Below are 17,708 nucleotides of genomic sequence, written 5' to 3'. Positions count from 1 at the left end.
TACAAGTGCAGACTCCAGGCGCTGCAGAAAAATACTTACAACTTTGAAAAAATTGCAATATTTTTTAATAATAAATATTATTTTTTAAGCCTTATAGACTATAGTACACTATCGTCTTAAAATTCCGTTTATCGCATTCATTTCCTTCCCTTTCAAAAAAAAATTGCTAAAAAACGTTTTTTTTTTCGGCTTCTAAAGCAGACTACTGCCTTAACGAAGATGCAAAAAAATTGATTTTTTGAAAATACTGACTACCCCTAACCCCTTAAAATAAATGTAAATAAAGCCTCGTAACGTTATACGAATTTACCTAGTTGTAATGCCTGAACTAATACTTAAACTAAATTACAATTGAAAGCAATTAACAAGACATTTATATCAGAATTATTAAATTTCGGTTTAAGTTACAACTTCAACGATTTTCAAATCACTAATTTCTAAGAATTTAGACGATTAAAATTTTAATTATATGTATGTTCTAGAAGGTCACAGATGAAATCACTTCATAAGTCATAGCACTTCGAATGACTTCAAGTCGGTGTAACTCATTAATTTGTCAAGCTGCCACGAAAGCATTGCCAAAGCACGATTTGCTAAATTAGCTATATTTTTCAATGAGTGTTTCAAAAGATGTAGACTACAATAATTACGCGCATCAATTTTTGAAAACATTGATACAAAAGAAAAGGTGCTCAGAATAATTAGCTGACTAACAGGGGATGCTTTTTTAGAAAGATAGCAGCTAACTCATTTATTTATACAAATTAATGAAGTCAGTCATGAACCTTACTAAGTTTGCATAATTACATCAATTTCTACATACAAGCTATAATTATTTAGCTCATTTAATAAGCGGAAATTCTTTACTGACATGCAATTATAAAGTTACTGATTCGCCAGGTGATTGTAGTATTTTCTTTCGAACCGAACTTTTCATTTTTTGAGTTCTCATATAATAATATAATATTGAAGAGTCTCGTATTTTGAGTTAGTGCGCTATCATATAGTTCATTTATGTATATAAATTTGCTGACATTCCTTTTTAATAGCTGACAATAGTAAATACCAGCATCCTCGTTACCCGGTAACCTAATTACTTAGTCAAATGTGACTGTTGATATATCTATGAGTATATGAAAAAAATAATTGCTAAATGTGACTTGCGAAATTTTAGTTCCCACACTGACATTTATGGCTAAACGCCTGTGATAAAAATTTCCATTTTAAAAGCTGCAATAAAATGCGCATACTTCCAAAAACACCTGAGGCAGTCGAAGGGTTGTCGTTAAGTAGTTGAGTAAACATGGATTGCTGCGCTTTGAGTGGGTGTTTTACATATACATTTGCCTTACAAATTAAAAAAATGTACATACACCTGTAATAGAGGTGAATAATTAAAATTACAACAACAAAAAGTCAGCGCAAGCATTAAATCGCCAACTAATTGAATGCATGTTTGTACGGGTGAGTGGAAGTAGTTTGACAGCGCAGGCATCTCTGATAAACATGACGCTACTCAATTATATATAAAGCTTGCTTACAAATTGTATTTTACTTAGCTACCCCCAGCGAAGTCGCGCATGCGCATTTGTGCGGGTCGAGATGACAGCGCCTCTCTCCGCTAGACAGCCGCCGAGCTGTCAAATTCCATATGTACAATTGAACTGACTGTGACAGCTGTGACTGATGAGTTTCAGTTTATCGTTAAATGAATGTCTGTGTGTGTGTGAATTTTAGAGCTACAGGTGTCAGCACTGGCGCACATACCTATATTGTAGCGTAAATTATTTTGTATTTTTTTGTTGCTTTTTTGTGTAAATTTTGCCTCATTTGTTGTAGTTGTTTACAACTGTCAGACGTTCTTTGTGTGAATTTTTTGCATTCGATAAAAAGTATGAAAATTTTCACAATCAACTCAAATGACTTAAATACATATATACATGTATATATATTTACAGCTGCACATATTTTGCATAGTTTCGAACTTTTGACAATATTATATTTATTTTTGAATTTAGAATTTATTGCAAAGCTGTCTATATTGACTTTTTGTTGTAGTTGGGGTCACAAATAAATTGTTGTTGCTTTTTGTTTATGAGAACCCGTTTATATTTTCAGATGAAAACTTTACTTTGCTATTGGCTTACGAGTTAAGTAAGATTTTGGGGTAAGATATGAAGTCAATAGTTGTTCTTAGGTTAGGTTAGGTTACTCTGGAAGGCTAAAAAAAAGCCACACATAGACCAGTTTTGGTCCTTTTCGATACCAGATGGAGTGCCGTCACTTAGTTATTGAGGAGTAATCATCCTTTAGGATGCCTGCGCTTGTTGCGAATTTCAAAAGGCTTTGTGGCTTCACCAACGAAATCTCTTCCAGATTAGCGTAATGTGTAGCCCCCAAATGCTGAAGCTCTTGACATTTCCTGCAGCCTTCACGATCTATCAGCCCCATATTGTAGGCATGCGCCGCCACAAGACAGTGACCAGTGAGTATGCTGACCATATTCCTCAAGTTGCTTCTATCGAGCGCCAATAGAAATTTCGTGTACTTCTTATCTACCGCCTTGCACATAACTTTTGCGGTTTTGCATCCCGGTATATTCTTCCATCGTGCTTTAAACTTTTTTTACCAAGTTTCTGTGTAGATCATCATATAGACACTCTATAGGTTTATCTATGTTCATCATGTTTTTGGATGACAGTTTTACGCCTCGTTTGGCAATCTCGTCCACTATCTCGTTATCCTCTATGCCCTTGTGGTCTGGCACCCAGTAGAATTGAAGTCGCCTATTTCTGGCGACATCATCCACTGCTGTCCTACCACTCAAGACACTTTTGGCCGATATGCTGAAGGAGGATATTGCCCTGATTGCCGCCTGACTTTCTACGTATATACTTACTTTAGAGTATCCTCTTGGGGCGCTTAAGGATAGCTCAGCGGCTTTTTCAATTGCAAACACCTTTTTACGTAAATTTTCAGCGAAGAAATCTATAGGCGGCAAGTTTAGTATTATTTCAAGAGCCGCCGTTGAGGTGGTTCTTCGCGTTCCCGTTATGCAAAGAGCCGCAAGCCGCTGAACCCTTTCCATTGGCTTTCGATACTTTGATTTCCGTGCGCCTGTCCACCACACTAGAGCACCGTAGAGCAGAATCGGTCTTACCACTGCTGTGTAGCACCAGTGCTTAAGAGAGGGAGAAAGCCCCCAGGTAGTACAAAACATCTGCCTGCACGCAGACTCTCTTCTACATTGTACTTCCACAGCAGTTTGCTGTCCAAGACTACCTCCAGGTACTTGGTGCGGTCCTTGAGAAGGAGTTCAGTCCTATTTAGCGAGGGATGTATCCATGTGGGAATTTTGAACTTCCTCGTAAAAACAAGAAAGTCAAGCAATAGTTGTTCTTAGTTTTTAAGAAATGCTTATATTGGAAAGCACATATGATTATTATATTTAAAGCATATTAGCCAGTTGTTGATGCTGCGAACTATGAAAAAAATGTTTTTAAAATCCATAAAATTAGCAAGCTTTGAGCGCAAAATTTTGAAACCATTATACCAGCTTCCTACTGGTTGATTTTCATATCCCTTCCGGAAGTGTCGCTTTATTTGAAATATGTTAAATGCAATACATTTATCTATATATTCATAAAACACCTTCGAAAAACCCTGACGGAACTACATTTTGGCACAAATTGTTTAGCTATCATTAGCGCCGAAAGCAAAAGTGAAGCGCTTAATTAACGTGCGCATGTCAAAAGGAGTATTTGTGTAGTTCAAATTGTGTGGCGATTACTCATTAAAGCCGGGTTGTCGTCGCTCACACACATGCGCACATGGATTTGTAGGTGAATATGTGCTGTGAAAACACCTGCGTTTTGCGAAAATCACTTTCGCACACAAACACACACACACATGCACACGGCTGAATGGGAGCGCTGTCACTCACGGGCAAATGATTAAAGCCACCCTCGAACTGGAGATGGGCGCTGTGTGTTGTTGGTAGTTACTAGTTATATGTTAGAATATATTTATGTATATATGAATACATACATACGTGCTATTTAAGTGCGTAAATATGTAATTGCTTGTGTGCATGCGAACATTAGTCGATTTTAAGTACTTAATTTGAAATTATGCTCATATGAAAAATGTGTTCTGTATTCTACTATTTGTTGTTATTGTTTTTGCTACTTTTAAAATTACAAATGCTTTACTAGGTGCTTAACTTCAAAAAGCATATAAAATTGTGTTTATTTTGGGTTTTTCTACAGCAAAAACAAAAAGCTTTTTCCTTAACAGCTCATACTTGTCGTGTTTCAAATATATTTTATGTGATTTTTGCTTTTGTGCGAACCGATCCATTGTTGTTCGTTCTACATGCTGTTGTTGTTATTGTTAGTGTGCGCGTAGTTCAGTGCTAATTTCGATTATCTCATGCGAGTACATGTACATGATATATGTACATATGTATGTATGTATGTATGCGCTCGCATGTACTTTCATAGATATCCATGGCTGTGTATTGTTGTTATCGTCCGCTGCTGTTAATAGCGTCACCGCCACCGCCTCGCGCTCATTGCTGCCTTACTGCCTCACTGCCGCTTCAGTCGCGTCACTGTCGCGCGTGTGTGATGTTACAATTTCCCCCCTTTTAACTTAACTGAAAAGTAAAATTTCGTTTAATGCGCCGCAAATGCAAAGTTAAAATTGTAATTTAATTTTATTTACTTTTGTTTTTGTCTTTTTTCTCACATATGTTAATCGGGTTTGCCTTTTTGTGCCATTTGTTCTTATGTACAAAGTTGAGATTTGTATTTATTTGTAATTTGTGCTAACTGAAGTTGGGTGGAAGTCAGTTTTCAGTAGTGTACGAGACGCGCTGACAAACGTTGCGATTCGCTGGGAGGCTTCCATAAATTGTGATTCCCTTGATATTTAAATAGTGAATAGAATTTTCCTTGATTAACGGAAGTGTGCATCGAGCAATTCAAAGAGTGGTGCTGTGGCTATTTCATGTAAATTTTTGGTGTTTGTAAACAGTTTGAGAGCTACTGTGTGTGTAGTGAGGAATAAATTTGAAATATAGAAGGATATTTAATTTGATAAAAAAAAGTGTGGATTTTTGTATGAAAAGTGTTGAAAGATATCCTTAAAATTGATATATTGAAATGTTTTAATAAAATTTACTTCAATGGTCCTTAAAACAAATAAAAATGAAGTAATAGAAAAAAATGTAAAAAAATATATATATAATAAAAAAATCATATAATAAAAATAATTTCATAATATAAATATTATGGAAAAAAATAAATATTACAACCTAGAGGACATTTTGTTGACAACATGAAAATAAAGAAATCTGATTAATTGCATGATTCATCTATATTTCCATAGAAGTTTTATAAAAATAATTTCAAAAAGAGAAAAAATCGCGAGTTTCCTCCCATTCTTAGATAAAATTTTTTTATATCTGAGAATTATGTATGGATTAGAAGGGTTTGAGAGACCCATGTTTTCTAAAAATTAATGACAATTTAAATTTTCAGAAACCTTTAGTAAAAACTATTTTGTATTCTGCTTATAGAAATAATTCTCGGCATACTTCGAAACTGCAGATATGAAGTTCGTGATATAAGTCTTTCTTAATAGAAATGCCCAGAGTTAAACAATAAATACATAATTTTGTACTCGTGGAAAATAAATTTTAAAATATAATAAATAAATAACTATTTTTTACAAATAAAAAGTTTTAATAAAATGAAAATATTTTGTAGATATTTTGAATTGAAACAATGTCCTTGGAAATCGTAGAAAACCAAAAAAGATCTGTATTTAGTGAAAATTTCTAAAACAAAACAATTTTAAAAGTGCTAAACAAAAAAATCCAATACTACCGTTGTATAAAAAGTGAAAAAGTTTTCAAATATAATATTTATTTAAAATAAAGCAAAAAATGACAGAAATAAACAACAAATATGTCTTAAGCATCTTGCTTGCACTGACACATTTATTAGCAGCGCAAGCAGATCCGCAACTGGATTTGCCACCGTTAAACCCCGACGTGCAAGGCCCGGAATTACTTTACAACTCGCTCACACCCAGGACGCCCGCGAGTCCGCTGCAAACCTTGGGTGACTTTGATCGCAGTCAACGTTACGGACCGCCTTATGCCAGCGATGGACTCAACGATGATGGCGCTGATGATTTTAGAGTAAATATCTGTGGATATCTATTGTAGAAACTAAGAACTAAATAATCATATTTTCCGCAGAATGGCCAAACTTATGACGAACGCATGCGCTATGGTTACACCTACAACGCTAGAGCGCAGAACCTGTCTCGTCCTGTCGCTGATTCGCCCTTCAGTGACTACAACAGTAACAACTTGGGGCAACAACAACGTGATAATCCTCGTTATCCCAATCATAATTATGATAATCCCAGCGATCGTTTCGGCAATAACAACCGCTATGCAGATAACTTCGATGAACGACAGCGTGACCGTGACCGTTACAATAACGACAATCTTGATCAAGCGCGCTTTAATAACCCCAATAATGATTACAATGCACGTTTCAACGGGAATCAGCCGCCAGTTGGTGGCAATTTGGATCCGAATAGTCCGTTTAATTCCAACAATCCGTACGGCAATGATCGCAACCGTTTTGATAATCCCTTTAGACCGAATCAAGATCGTTTCAATTTGAATAATGATCGCTACTTCGAGCGACAACGCTTCCAACAGGATAGACGTTATCAAATTGAATTGGAGAAACTGCGTAATCTCTTGGTGGAGACCGATCACAAGGGTTCGTTGGAGTGCACAGCAAATGTGGGTGCTCAGTGGAACTTCGAGACTAATGTGAATGAGATAACGCAGGCGGAAGCGGTAAGTGTTGGGTTGAAAAGAGAGAGAGAGAGGGAGATAGTTCGATTTAGAATTCAATTGAAAAGCAAAAAACAGTGCATGGGAAGTTGTGTGCGGGTGCAATTTTCCAATTAAAATGTGTCCGTTAATAACAATGAACTGCGGGCTTTCCAAGGTCGTTCTCACAAAAGCCATTCGCTCGGCAAATACAATGCACACGAGCCAAGTAAAAATCTGGCTATTTGTCGCTTCTCGTTTTTGTTTTTTAAAAAATCTCGCAGCGCATTACATAGGTTGCAAAGCTTTTGACGTGATAATTTTCCCACAAAAAAGTCGCATGTTTTGATTTTGCTTTCGTCGCATTCAACCAAACGGTTTTCTCACGTGCAACGCTGCCTGATTGGCTTTTCGGTTGTTTGTGATTACTGTAGGTTTACGTACGTGTTCGCATGTAATGCGGTCAAAGTGGCAGTCGGTCGTCAAGGTTCGACGTGTCTAAAATGAGACACATGTAAGCTAATACATAAGCGGGCTTATGTGGGCGTCTCTATGGATTCTACCTTGAACATTGAGAATTCAATGCCACATAAAACTGTTGGTTCCTTGCAAAACAAAACACAAAACCGAACCGAAGTATACGAACAGTGAACGAAAAGAGTCACGTTTCGAAGCAATGTTAAGGCCTGCAATTAACACTGTAAGGCTAGATATTGATAACGTCAATTTTTTGTTTACTATAGAGTTCTTCAATAAGGTCTCTTTTATATCAAAGCATCTGTTATTTATCTTTATCACTAAAGATTATAATTTCGTTGTTTTTCTTTCCACCAGTTCAATGCTCAACAGCAATATGTGGACTTCCTGCGCTTGGTAGCCGAGCAATCAAAGAACATAAATAAAGATCTGATACTCGATCGGCGACTCTATCGTCAGTGGATGTTACAGTCCGAAGCGGGACCCAATGCTTTACCCATAGAAACTTTGGATCGGGTATGTTACTGAACCGACTGCGGTGGAATCTCATTAATAATAATTTATTCCTTAGTACAATCGCCTAATCAATGAGATGCTATACATTTATAATGAGGCCACCATTTGCGCCTATCAACAGCCCTTCATCTGCAATCTACGCTATATACCCGATCTGAAGGAGATAATGTCAAAAAGTCGCGACTGGGATGAGCTACAGCACACTTGGGTGGAGTATCATCGCAAAGCGGGCCGAGAAATGCGCGATGGTTATGAGCAGTTGGTGGATGTGATGAATGAAGTGGCTTATGTCAACAGTAAGTTGTTGTTATCTGACTAATATGTGCCAAATAATACTATTTCGAACTACTTTTTGTAGATGTCACAAATGGTGGTGAATTCTGGTATCTACCCTATGAATCGGCGAATTTTCGTCAGGACGTCGAAAATGTGTGGGAACAGATACGTCCTCTCTACGAGGGTCTACACTCGTATGTGCGTCGCAAGTTGCGCGACTACTACGGTCCAAATCGCATTAACCGCATCGCACCGATACCCTCACATATACTCGGTAATATGTACGCGCAATCGTGGTCTAATATTTTAGATATCGTCATACCTTATCCCGGTCGTAAATTGGTCGATGTAACACCGCGTATGATTGAACAAGGCTATACACCGCTGCTGATGTTCCAATTGGCGGAGGAGTTCTTCACATCAATCAACATGTCTGCCGTGGGTCCCGAGTTCTATACTAACTCATTGCTCGAACAACCATTGGACGGACGTCGTGTGTTCTGTGAACCATCCGCATGGGATTTCTGTAATCGTCATGATTTTCGCGTAAAAACCTGTTCGGAGATTAGTCAGAAGGGTCTGCTGAGCGCACACCATGAGATGGCGCACATACAGTACTTTTTGCAATACCGCCATTTGCCGAAGGTATTTCGCAATGGCGCTAACCCCGCGTTTCATCAGGCGATTGGCGACGCTATCATGTTGTCTGTATCCACCTCGAAACACTTCCAAACTATCGGTTTGCTGCAACGCTCCGTGGATGAGTCGAGTTATGATATCAATTACCTCATTACGATGGCCTTAGATAAGGTGAGATTTGAGGGACTGGAGAATAACAAAAATATTTTAATGTGAGTGTTATTGTAATTTCCTCTCTTTTAGGTGGCTTTCTTACCTTTCGCTCTGGCTCTTGATAACTGGCGTTATGACGTCTTCAGCGGGAATACAAATAAACATACGATGAACTGTCACTATTGGAATCTTAGGTTAGTTTCATTTGAAAGGCTTCAGTGCTAAAAGAAACTTAAAACAAACTATTTTCGACCACTTACTATTTGATCTATGAATATTAACCACAATCTCATCTGTTTCTTTTCCAGAGAACGCTACGGCGGTGTTAAGCCACCAGTGCTTCGTTCGGAAAAGGACTTTGATTTGGGCGCAAAGTATCACATACCAGCGAATATACCATACATTAAGTGAGTAATAGGTTAAGATATATACTGGAACAGGAGAGGACTCCACTAAATTTGAATTTGTATATTGAAAAAGAGAACTATTATTATGCTGGTGCCTCTCCTATTGTCTTCGGTTTTTTGTTGAACAATCTTGTGTTTGTGTGAGTTAACAATTTTTAGGTTAGTATCCCAGCGTTTGTGGAACTGTGTCATTTGCTTTTAGCCTTGAAATGAAACTTAAGCCTTTCGAGTTTTATAGACTGCAGCGCCTTGTACTCACTTGCGCTTTTCTTTCCACTTTTATTATTTACTTTCTGCCATTGCACTGTATTTCCCGCCAACTTTTATCCACATCCATACTCGAAACATACTTTACACATCGTTGCGGTTGAAATCGAAAGTGGGAAATATCAGCTGCGGTGCCATGTAATACAGGTTTCTTTTGTGTGACTTTCTTCAACTCACCACATAGCGGTACTATTGGTCATATTCGTTACGTTTACGGGGGTACAATGTGTGCCACTGTTTGTATTTTCCTGAAAGCGTCGCTTTGTTATGACTTAATACATTTTTTTTTTGCTTTGTTTGTTGTTGGATTACTTTTCGCCTTTCTCACTTGCTCAACATGTACGTTGACTTTGGTCAGCGTCTGTGACCAGTGCTGCCAAAGTCATCGGTTACTTTGACCCAGTAAACTGTTTTTCATGCTTCACCCATAATCAGCTGCCACATATTGTACTTGTATAACAACAACAACTATATTTAGTTATAAGTTGCTCATTCGTGCGGTCGTGTCTTAACGGCGACATTGCACATCGCCACTGTAGAAGTGGTGTCGCTTGTTGTGCATGTTATGAGGTGGAGGAGGAAGAGTCGAGAGGAGGCGGAGATGCTGTAATTTGAAAGAGTTTGAGGTGAATGAATATGTGGGAACATTGTTGTGAAAAATGTGTGGAAAGCTAATAAAACACACCCATTTCGAAGCTGCACTCGCCGATGTCATTGACTGATCCAATTAGCTGCAGCATCGCTGCTGTTGTGTTAAGTGGCTTACGTAATGCGAGTTCGCGTGTTTGCGTGCGTCCGTAATGAGAGTGATTATGTAGAGATATTAAATAATTTTATGCGCAAATTTTATAGTATTAATTTTGAAATATAGTTTTGATGATATCTAGGCAAATTTGTAACCATTACTTGACACGATAGATTTATGTAGTTTTATGAAGCTTGGTATGTAGTTGGCATCACAGATTCAGTAGAAATTAAATAAATCATTCATGTTGATTGCTGTAGTTGGAACTGTGTGCCTCCATATACTTTGATATATCTTTCTTCACACGAAAGCCTTGGTACTCCGAAAGCCAATAGACTGTTAGAAAGGTTAAACAGCTCCTAAAAGTTTAAGTTTGCACTCATTCTTTAACTCGCCGTAACTATACTTCTGATGCTGTTGTCATTATTGCGGCATAGAATATTTCCATTGTTTTGGCGACCCAAAAATATCAATCGAGAAATATTATCCACAAACCATGAAGTAAATATATTAGAAACTATTTTCTTGCTGATCCTTCAGTATACATTCGTGAGACTATACATTTGTGTAGCTAGTGATATCATACATGACACGTGACAACTGACATGTGACATGTGACAGCTGACAAGACCTTCACAGACACCACGATTAGCACGCGTCAAACTCAACGGCACATCACTGACCTGTCAAATTCTGCAAACCAGTTAATTAGCGAATTTGAATTCAATTCGAATTTGCAAGCAGCAGAAAACCCGAAGAAGCACAGCTGAGCCAAAATACGCAGTAGCGCACACGTCCATTTGCTACACTCACACGTTTGGCACTGACGAGGGCCAAAAATAGTGCGGCGTTGCTTGCTGAATATGAGTAAACTGACCACATTAAATTGCTAACGAAGACACAGTTGTCACATCCAGATTTGATTGGTGATCATGCGCATTTAATGCGATTCCAAATATTATTTACATCAAAAAGCGCGATTTATGATGACGCGCGGCGTTGTCAAAGGCAAACAATGCACGCATGCGCACAAAAGTCTCGCCAACAATGGGCCACTGCGACCGCAATTAACCCAGTTTTTCGGAATATTGTTGGATGCTTTTCGGGCTATTGTGCAGGAGTATCGGCCGAAGCAGTAGTAAACAAGCAATAGCTAAAGAAACAATAATAGCAACCTTCCCAGTAAGAGCAACAACACCAGCAACAACAAGCCAAATAAACAAAGTAGCATTCAAAACAAAAAATTAAATAAAAATAAAGAAAGAAAAAATTGTAAAGTCAAAATTTGCATAATTCTTTGTGGCCATTAAAAAATGACAGTCTGATAACGAATCGCATTTTATGGGCAATTATTGTGATTGAATTCGGCGTGTGTATGTGGTTGTGCGCGTAGAAGTGTCGGCCTGACCATCAACTGTGTCAGAGATGTGGTGACAATAATAACAGGCGAGAAACTCTTCGCTGAATTGGCAAGTAACTCGCTATGCGCTAGTCAAGTGGACGGCTATTATGTAATGCCATAATCATGGCAGGTGGTAATACCGACAGCTATGACCATACAATTAACGGAACAAGTGTTGAAAGATAGTGTTTATATTGCTCATACTCATGTGTGTTTGTGTGTGTGTGTGGGAATGCTGCCAATTGTTAAATTAAAATACATACGTAAGTAAGTAATGTGGAGTAAATCCACAGGTGGCCTGCTATATTGCAATACTTGAAGCGAATTATCAAGTGTTGAAATGGAAAACAAGTTGACTACACATATGAGTTAATAAAGTTGCTTGTAAATTATTTAGTTAAAAAAATAATAAAAATTGAATTATGAAAGACGACTTTGCATATGAATAATAATAATAAAAAATTAAAAAAAAAATTAAAAAAATTAAAAAAAATAAAAACAAAAAAAATATTTGCTATTCATTACTTTAAAGCCGCTTCGTATTTCTTATAAGAAACTAAATTATTTTTATTTAAAATTCTTTTTTTGAATCACAACGCAAACCTTCCAAAATAAAAGCCGCCAGTGCAGTCTGTCTTCATGCCGCCAGTAATTGATCATTTACTGCAATGCCTCATTGCCACATGCACCGCTGCTTACTCATTGAAATTAAGCCAAAAAGCAGCTTGAAAGCCAAGCAGAGCAACCGCTATTAAATATTGCAACACACGAAATCAATTGTTGCCGACACTCAAAGTGCTTGCAACTAGATCCATGCTATTGCAGCATAATTCGCGTTGCAACAACAACAATAGTACCGAAAATAAGTACACTGAATCGCGTATGGTTTTCTTGATTTCCAGTTGGCGCGCAATACACTCAAAAGCAAAGCGTTATTGCCACATAATGTGGCACAATGGCGATGCGAGTGTTTGTGGGTGTGTTGGTACTCGTATGCAAATCACTTGGAAACGGTAATAGTAGAAGTATTATCAGATGGTAGTTCATATGTTCCAGAACATGTGGGGTTATGAAAGAGGTATTGGATTTTCTTGGTTCGAAATTTGTTTCCAAATTATATAACAGTAGTGTGTCTAGAGACAGAGCTAAAACAATATGATCTTATATTGCAATGCAATGATCATTTGATGTTACCGTGTGACTGATGACCTAAGCGAGAAATAAACAATTTTTTTCTAAATAATTTAAAGTAATTTTCTACGTGACTAAAACGAATCTCAACAATAGGCATTTCAGAACAATATTTGATGAAGATACATATATAGTATACTATGCATATGATCCAATCATTATAATATTTTTCAAAGCGCTTAAATCTAAAAAAAAAATATATAAAAAAATGACTTGATCTGTAGTGAGGTACTGAGCTAAAAGAGCGATAGCTGATTAAATATTTAATAATTTATAAATTCTGTTGTTGAAATTATATTTATATTTTTTTGTAATATATTTTTAAAATATTAATTTATTATATTTTTTTTATATATCATGAGATTTTAAAGTTTGGCTTGAGTGAATTTCAATTATTAAATTTTTTTTTTTAATATTATTTTTTTTATTGAGCCAGTTAGCTAAAAATTGTATGAAATTAAATTAATAAATACGCATTTGTTTGTGTTTTTAATTCGATTAATTGATTTATTTCACATTTCAACATCATCATCAACAACTTATACAACATTTCATACATATTATCAGTTATTTGGTAGTAGTAAAGAGTATATTTTGTTTTTTTTTTTTATAAATTTTTTCGTTACATATTTTTTGTAATTTTCGCAATATAATTTGCCTTAGGTTTGCATTTTTCAATTCGTATAAAAAACATTTGTATAAAAAATAAAAAACTAAAAAAAAAATTAAAAAAATAATAATACAATACGGTCACACTAACTCACTCGGGAGCATTACTTAAACTATTTTTTTGTTTTTCGCTTTTAACATTTGCTTTGCTTAACGATTGCGAATATGCATATAGTAAGAAGTAGGTATGTAAGTTATAATTGCATTTGCATATAAGAATATTGTTTGCCATGTAATGTCAGCAGGTTTGCATATTTAATTATGTAGTATATAGTAAGAGAGCTATTTAAGTATATATATTGCAATATTACAGCACGGTTAACACTATTACTTTACTAAGCGAAACGATTATCTGCATATACATATTTACATATACAAACACATGTACTTAGACATGCATCATAGTATTGAAGAGAATCTCATAGTAGATTAACTGCTAATGCCTATAGCTTACATACAACGTTACATATACAGATATATACTCATATTGGCATATAGATTTATATTATATTTCCTCCAATGGGAGTAAATCAACGCAAAACAACAACAAGATCATTTGTCATTTATCACTTAACTCGAAGTCGAACGCCACCGGCAAGCCATTGAGGCTTGCAAATCCCAGCTCCGCAAGTGCTTTTGCCTTTGGACTTTGGGTATTCACAAAGCGACGATTGTGTTTGCTAGTGGTGTGCGGAGGACGCGATTGGCCATGTCACAGGAACCCCACCCTGTTGGACGTGTCTCAACGGCGCCAAATATCACTGATGGTCGGAATATTGTGTTATATATCCCTTTGTACAACTTGAAAACTGCTTAAAAAACACTTAAAACTAGTTATGCATTATTTTGTCTAAATGTATGTATGTATGCATGTAAAAAAGTTGAGTTATATAAAAAAAAGTATGGCTTAAACTAAAATCGTATCAAATGTACATACAAAAAATAATAATTGGTAAAAGATCAGTTATATTTATGTGTGTAAAGTACGTGTCTCTCAATTTCCAAAACGTTTCGCCTAATTCGAGTTTCAAAACGTTCCATTATCACGATCACGCGGTTACGGTATATCCTTCTCAATCTTCTCACTTTTCACTTCTTCATACGTTCGCTTTAACGAGTCACAACAACATTCACATCCTTTTGATTTCTTTGCGGTCCGTCCGTCTTAACGTTGCACATTCGAAAGCCTTACTCAGTATTTATCTCAATGCTGTAACGAAAGAAAGAGGGAGAGAGAGGGAAGGAGCGAACGTGTAGCGGAGTGAACGTTGACGGAGCGAAAGGCAAAGGCATTGAGGCATTGTGTGTATGAGTAGGTGTATGAGAGAGAGAGAGAGATAGAATTGCCATATTAGTATTCATGCTCTTCATGTTCGTATTCGCCATATGATTCCACCTCATGACCACCGAAGTCGTGGCTCTCCTCATGATGGTATTCCTCGTGGTGGTGAATGGGCTCGTGGTGTTCCTTGTGCACGAAAACGGGTTCCTTGTAGGAGATGTGTTTCTCGTGGTATTCGGGCACGTGCTTTTCAATGTGAACGGGCACTGGTTTTTCGACGGGTACCTTGACTGGGTAGGGCACGTGTTTTTCAACCTTGACTGGGATTTCCTTGATGACTGGGTATGGGGCTGGTACGGGCACTTTGACTTCGTATGGTACTGGTTTCTCAACATGCACTGGCACGGGGTTGTCATAGGGCACATGCACTGGGACGGGAATCTTCTTGATCACTGGAACTGGCACTGGTTTCTCGACATGGTATGGTACTGGTTTTTCAACATGATAAGGCACTGGCTTGTCGACATGCACCTTGACTGGGTAGTGGACGACCTTCTCAACTGGGTATGGTTTGTCGACGGGCACATGTACTTTAACTGGGTAGTGCACCTTCTTTTCAACTGGATATGGTGCTGGGACATGAACTTTCACTGGTACATGTACCTTCTTCTCAACTGGGTATGGAGCGGGCACATAGACTTTGACGGGCACTGGACGGTCATAGTGCACATGCACGGGCACGGGTATTTTCTTCTCAACTGGATATGGGGCTGGCACTTCATGTGGCACCTTTACGATTTCCTTGACCTCATATGGTACATGCTTGACCACGGGATATGGTTTGGGCACTTTCACCTTAATCGGCACGGGTATATGCTTCTCGACAGGCACATGTACAATCTTCTCGACTGGATATGGCTCGGGTACCTTCTTTATGATGGTCAATGTTTTCTCCTCATGAATCGGATGATGATGGTATGAGTGATGGTAGTCCTCGAAATGATGTAGGCCACGTTTGGTTTTAGTGCTGTCGCTATCGTCGGCGGCGGAGGAGGATTCCTGGGCACCTTCCTTGGCGGGTTCAGCGGATTTGGTTTCGACAGCCTTTTCGTCTTCGGCGCGCGTGCTGATGGCCAGCAGCAACACCAGGGCGAGCAATGACGCTGAACGCTGTGGTGAGAGAGAAAGAGATAGAAGTTGGATAGGGGATATAAGAGGATAGGGCAAAAAGGAGGATTAGGTATGCATTAAGTAGTTTTTGAAGGATTGAAATAGTGAGTTTTTAGTTATTTTAGGAAAGTGAAGAATAATTATTTTTGTTTTGAATTTAGAGAAGTAAAGCAAGAATTTTAGAAATTTGTTGGGAAATTTAGAAGGAGGAAGGATATTGAATATTAGTAAAATTGTTTTATTAATTTCAAATTAATAATTCTTATGCTGTTGGCTTTTTTAGCACTTTGTGAGAAGTTTGAAATGAAATTTTGACCGAATCGGTTTTAAGTGTATATTTGTATATTGAAGACTTTTGATGATTATTTATAATTAATTTTTAGGAACTAAATTTAAATAATTTGAGGCTTAAATTTACTTTTCCATTAATCTTTTTTTGATATTTGGTAACAAAAATTTAATTTTTAATATTTAAAATTTTTCAAAACAAAATTTTTGTTAAACTAATTAAATTTTTTAAGAAGAATTTTTAGTTTTCAAATTAATTTTTTGTTAAGTGAACTTTTAGAAGTAGGTCTTAAGGTTTAACAAGTTTTTTTTTACAAAAAGCTATAGTTTTGAAAAATGTTTGAAAGAAATCTTAAACTATTTTAGAAATCTTAGTACTGATTCTGAGTTTTCGATTTGAATTTTCTTTCTCACTTGTTGACTAACTGTATGAATTTTCAGTTTCACTTCAATATAACTGTTCTTGGATAATTTCCATTTTAATTTTCATTTTTCTTATAGTTTCTTCACAAAAATTTTAATTTTTTGCGATTAAGCATAAATCACTTTTGATTAATTTTAAACTTCTTCGTTTTGTCAATCATATTTCTTTAATCTTCAATTTTCAACTATCAATTGCACCAACACACTCATACATACCAGCAGCTTCATCCTAAATCACAGTTACAACGAAAAGTTGAATGTAACGAAATGCGAAATCCTCTGTCTGATATCCTGCGATGCTACTACGTAGTTAATCCTCACGCACACAGCAAATTCACAATCCTTTAAACACTTTTGCTTCGATATTACTTCGTTTGCGAAAGGAACTGCAAACACATGAAATGGAGAGAGAAAAATAAAAGACTTTAGAAACAAACTCGAGCACTGAACGCTTGTAATTCGTTGCCGTTTAATAGAACACTGATATATTTCTCCAACACAGGCTGGATTATATAGAGCAACTTCTCAAAAGCAATATATTTTATTTGAACTAATAAATCAATTATTTTCTTGCGATTTTTTTTTGTTTGTACTGAATTTCGATTTTGTGGTTTTCTTGTATTACTTTGTAAACGCCGCACGATCCGTGCACGAGACGCGAGTTTTTGCAGCTACGTGGAGGGAGAGAAGAACGTAAAGCTAACTGATGTGTTTAGCTAAACAGTAAACGATTGAATGATGCCAATTGTGGCCACAGTCTGCACTTTTATAGTTAATTCCATTTTCATTTGGCCAACCAACCAGCCAACAGTTGTTGCGGTTGCTGGCTTGGCTGGCTTGCCGAAGAAGTTGCCGAAAACGCGGCAGTGGACGACGAGCGAGCGAAGAAGTGGAGCAGAGCAGCAAGAAAGCCAGAAAGCCATGGCGAAGACATGCAAAAA

General features: G+C 36.9%; 2 protein-coding genes across 4 annotated transcripts in view; one reads left to right on the top strand and one right to left on the bottom strand.

Moving 5' to 3' along the window:
- The first annotated feature begins 4,788 nt into the window (after positions 1-4,788).
- Ance_5 (angiotensin-converting enzyme) overlaps positions 4,789-17,708 on the top strand; it is a 104,711-nt gene continuing 91,791 nt past the window's right edge. Inside the window, exons 1-8 of one of the 2 annotated variants that reach the window (XM_029039740.2) lie at positions 4,789-4,994; positions 5,772-6,208; positions 6,269-6,886; positions 7,697-7,855; positions 7,911-8,151; positions 8,214-8,941; positions 9,014-9,117; positions 9,232-9,330. In XM_029039740.2, the coding sequence (XP_028895573.2) occupies positions 5,951-6,208; positions 6,269-6,886; positions 7,697-7,855; positions 7,911-8,151; positions 8,214-8,941; positions 9,014-9,117; positions 9,232-9,330 (2,207 nt within the window). In that variant the 5' untranslated portion in view covers positions 4,789-4,994; positions 5,772-5,950. Of the gene's footprint in view, positions 5,013-5,771; positions 6,209-6,268; positions 6,887-7,696; positions 7,856-7,910; positions 8,152-8,213; positions 8,942-9,013; positions 9,118-9,231; positions 9,331-17,708 lie in introns of both variants that reach the window. The other variant, XM_029039739.2, reaches the window with a different exon arrangement.
- Positions 13,823-17,525, bottom strand: LOC105211460 (mantle protein). Of its 2 annotated transcripts, XM_011182878.3 has the most exons (4): positions 17,393-17,525; positions 16,984-17,153; positions 15,001-16,056; positions 13,823-14,814 (listed from the first exon to the last, which is right to left on the bottom strand). In XM_011182878.3, the coding sequence occupies exons 2-4, from the start codon at positions 16,993-16,995 to the stop codon at positions 14,809-14,811; spliced, it is 1,074 nt and encodes a 357-aa protein (XP_011181180.1). In that variant the 5' UTR covers positions 16,996-17,153; positions 17,393-17,525; the 3' UTR covers positions 13,823-14,808. The 2 variants fall into 2 exon arrangements, with proteins under 2 accessions (XP_011181180.1, XP_011181179.1); XM_011182877.3 differs by having other exon boundaries at positions 13,823-16,056.

Source organism: Zeugodacus cucurbitae, chromosome 3 (genome assembly GCF_028554725.1).
Source record: "Zeugodacus cucurbitae isolate PBARC_wt_2022May chromosome 3, idZeuCucr1.2, whole genome shotgun sequence".
In the NCBI taxonomy this organism is placed as follows: domain Eukaryota; kingdom Metazoa; phylum Arthropoda; class Insecta; order Diptera; family Tephritidae; genus Zeugodacus; species Zeugodacus cucurbitae.
The sequence above is the reverse complement of the archived record's forward strand: the minus strand, read 5'-3'. Positions and strand labels throughout refer to the sequence as shown.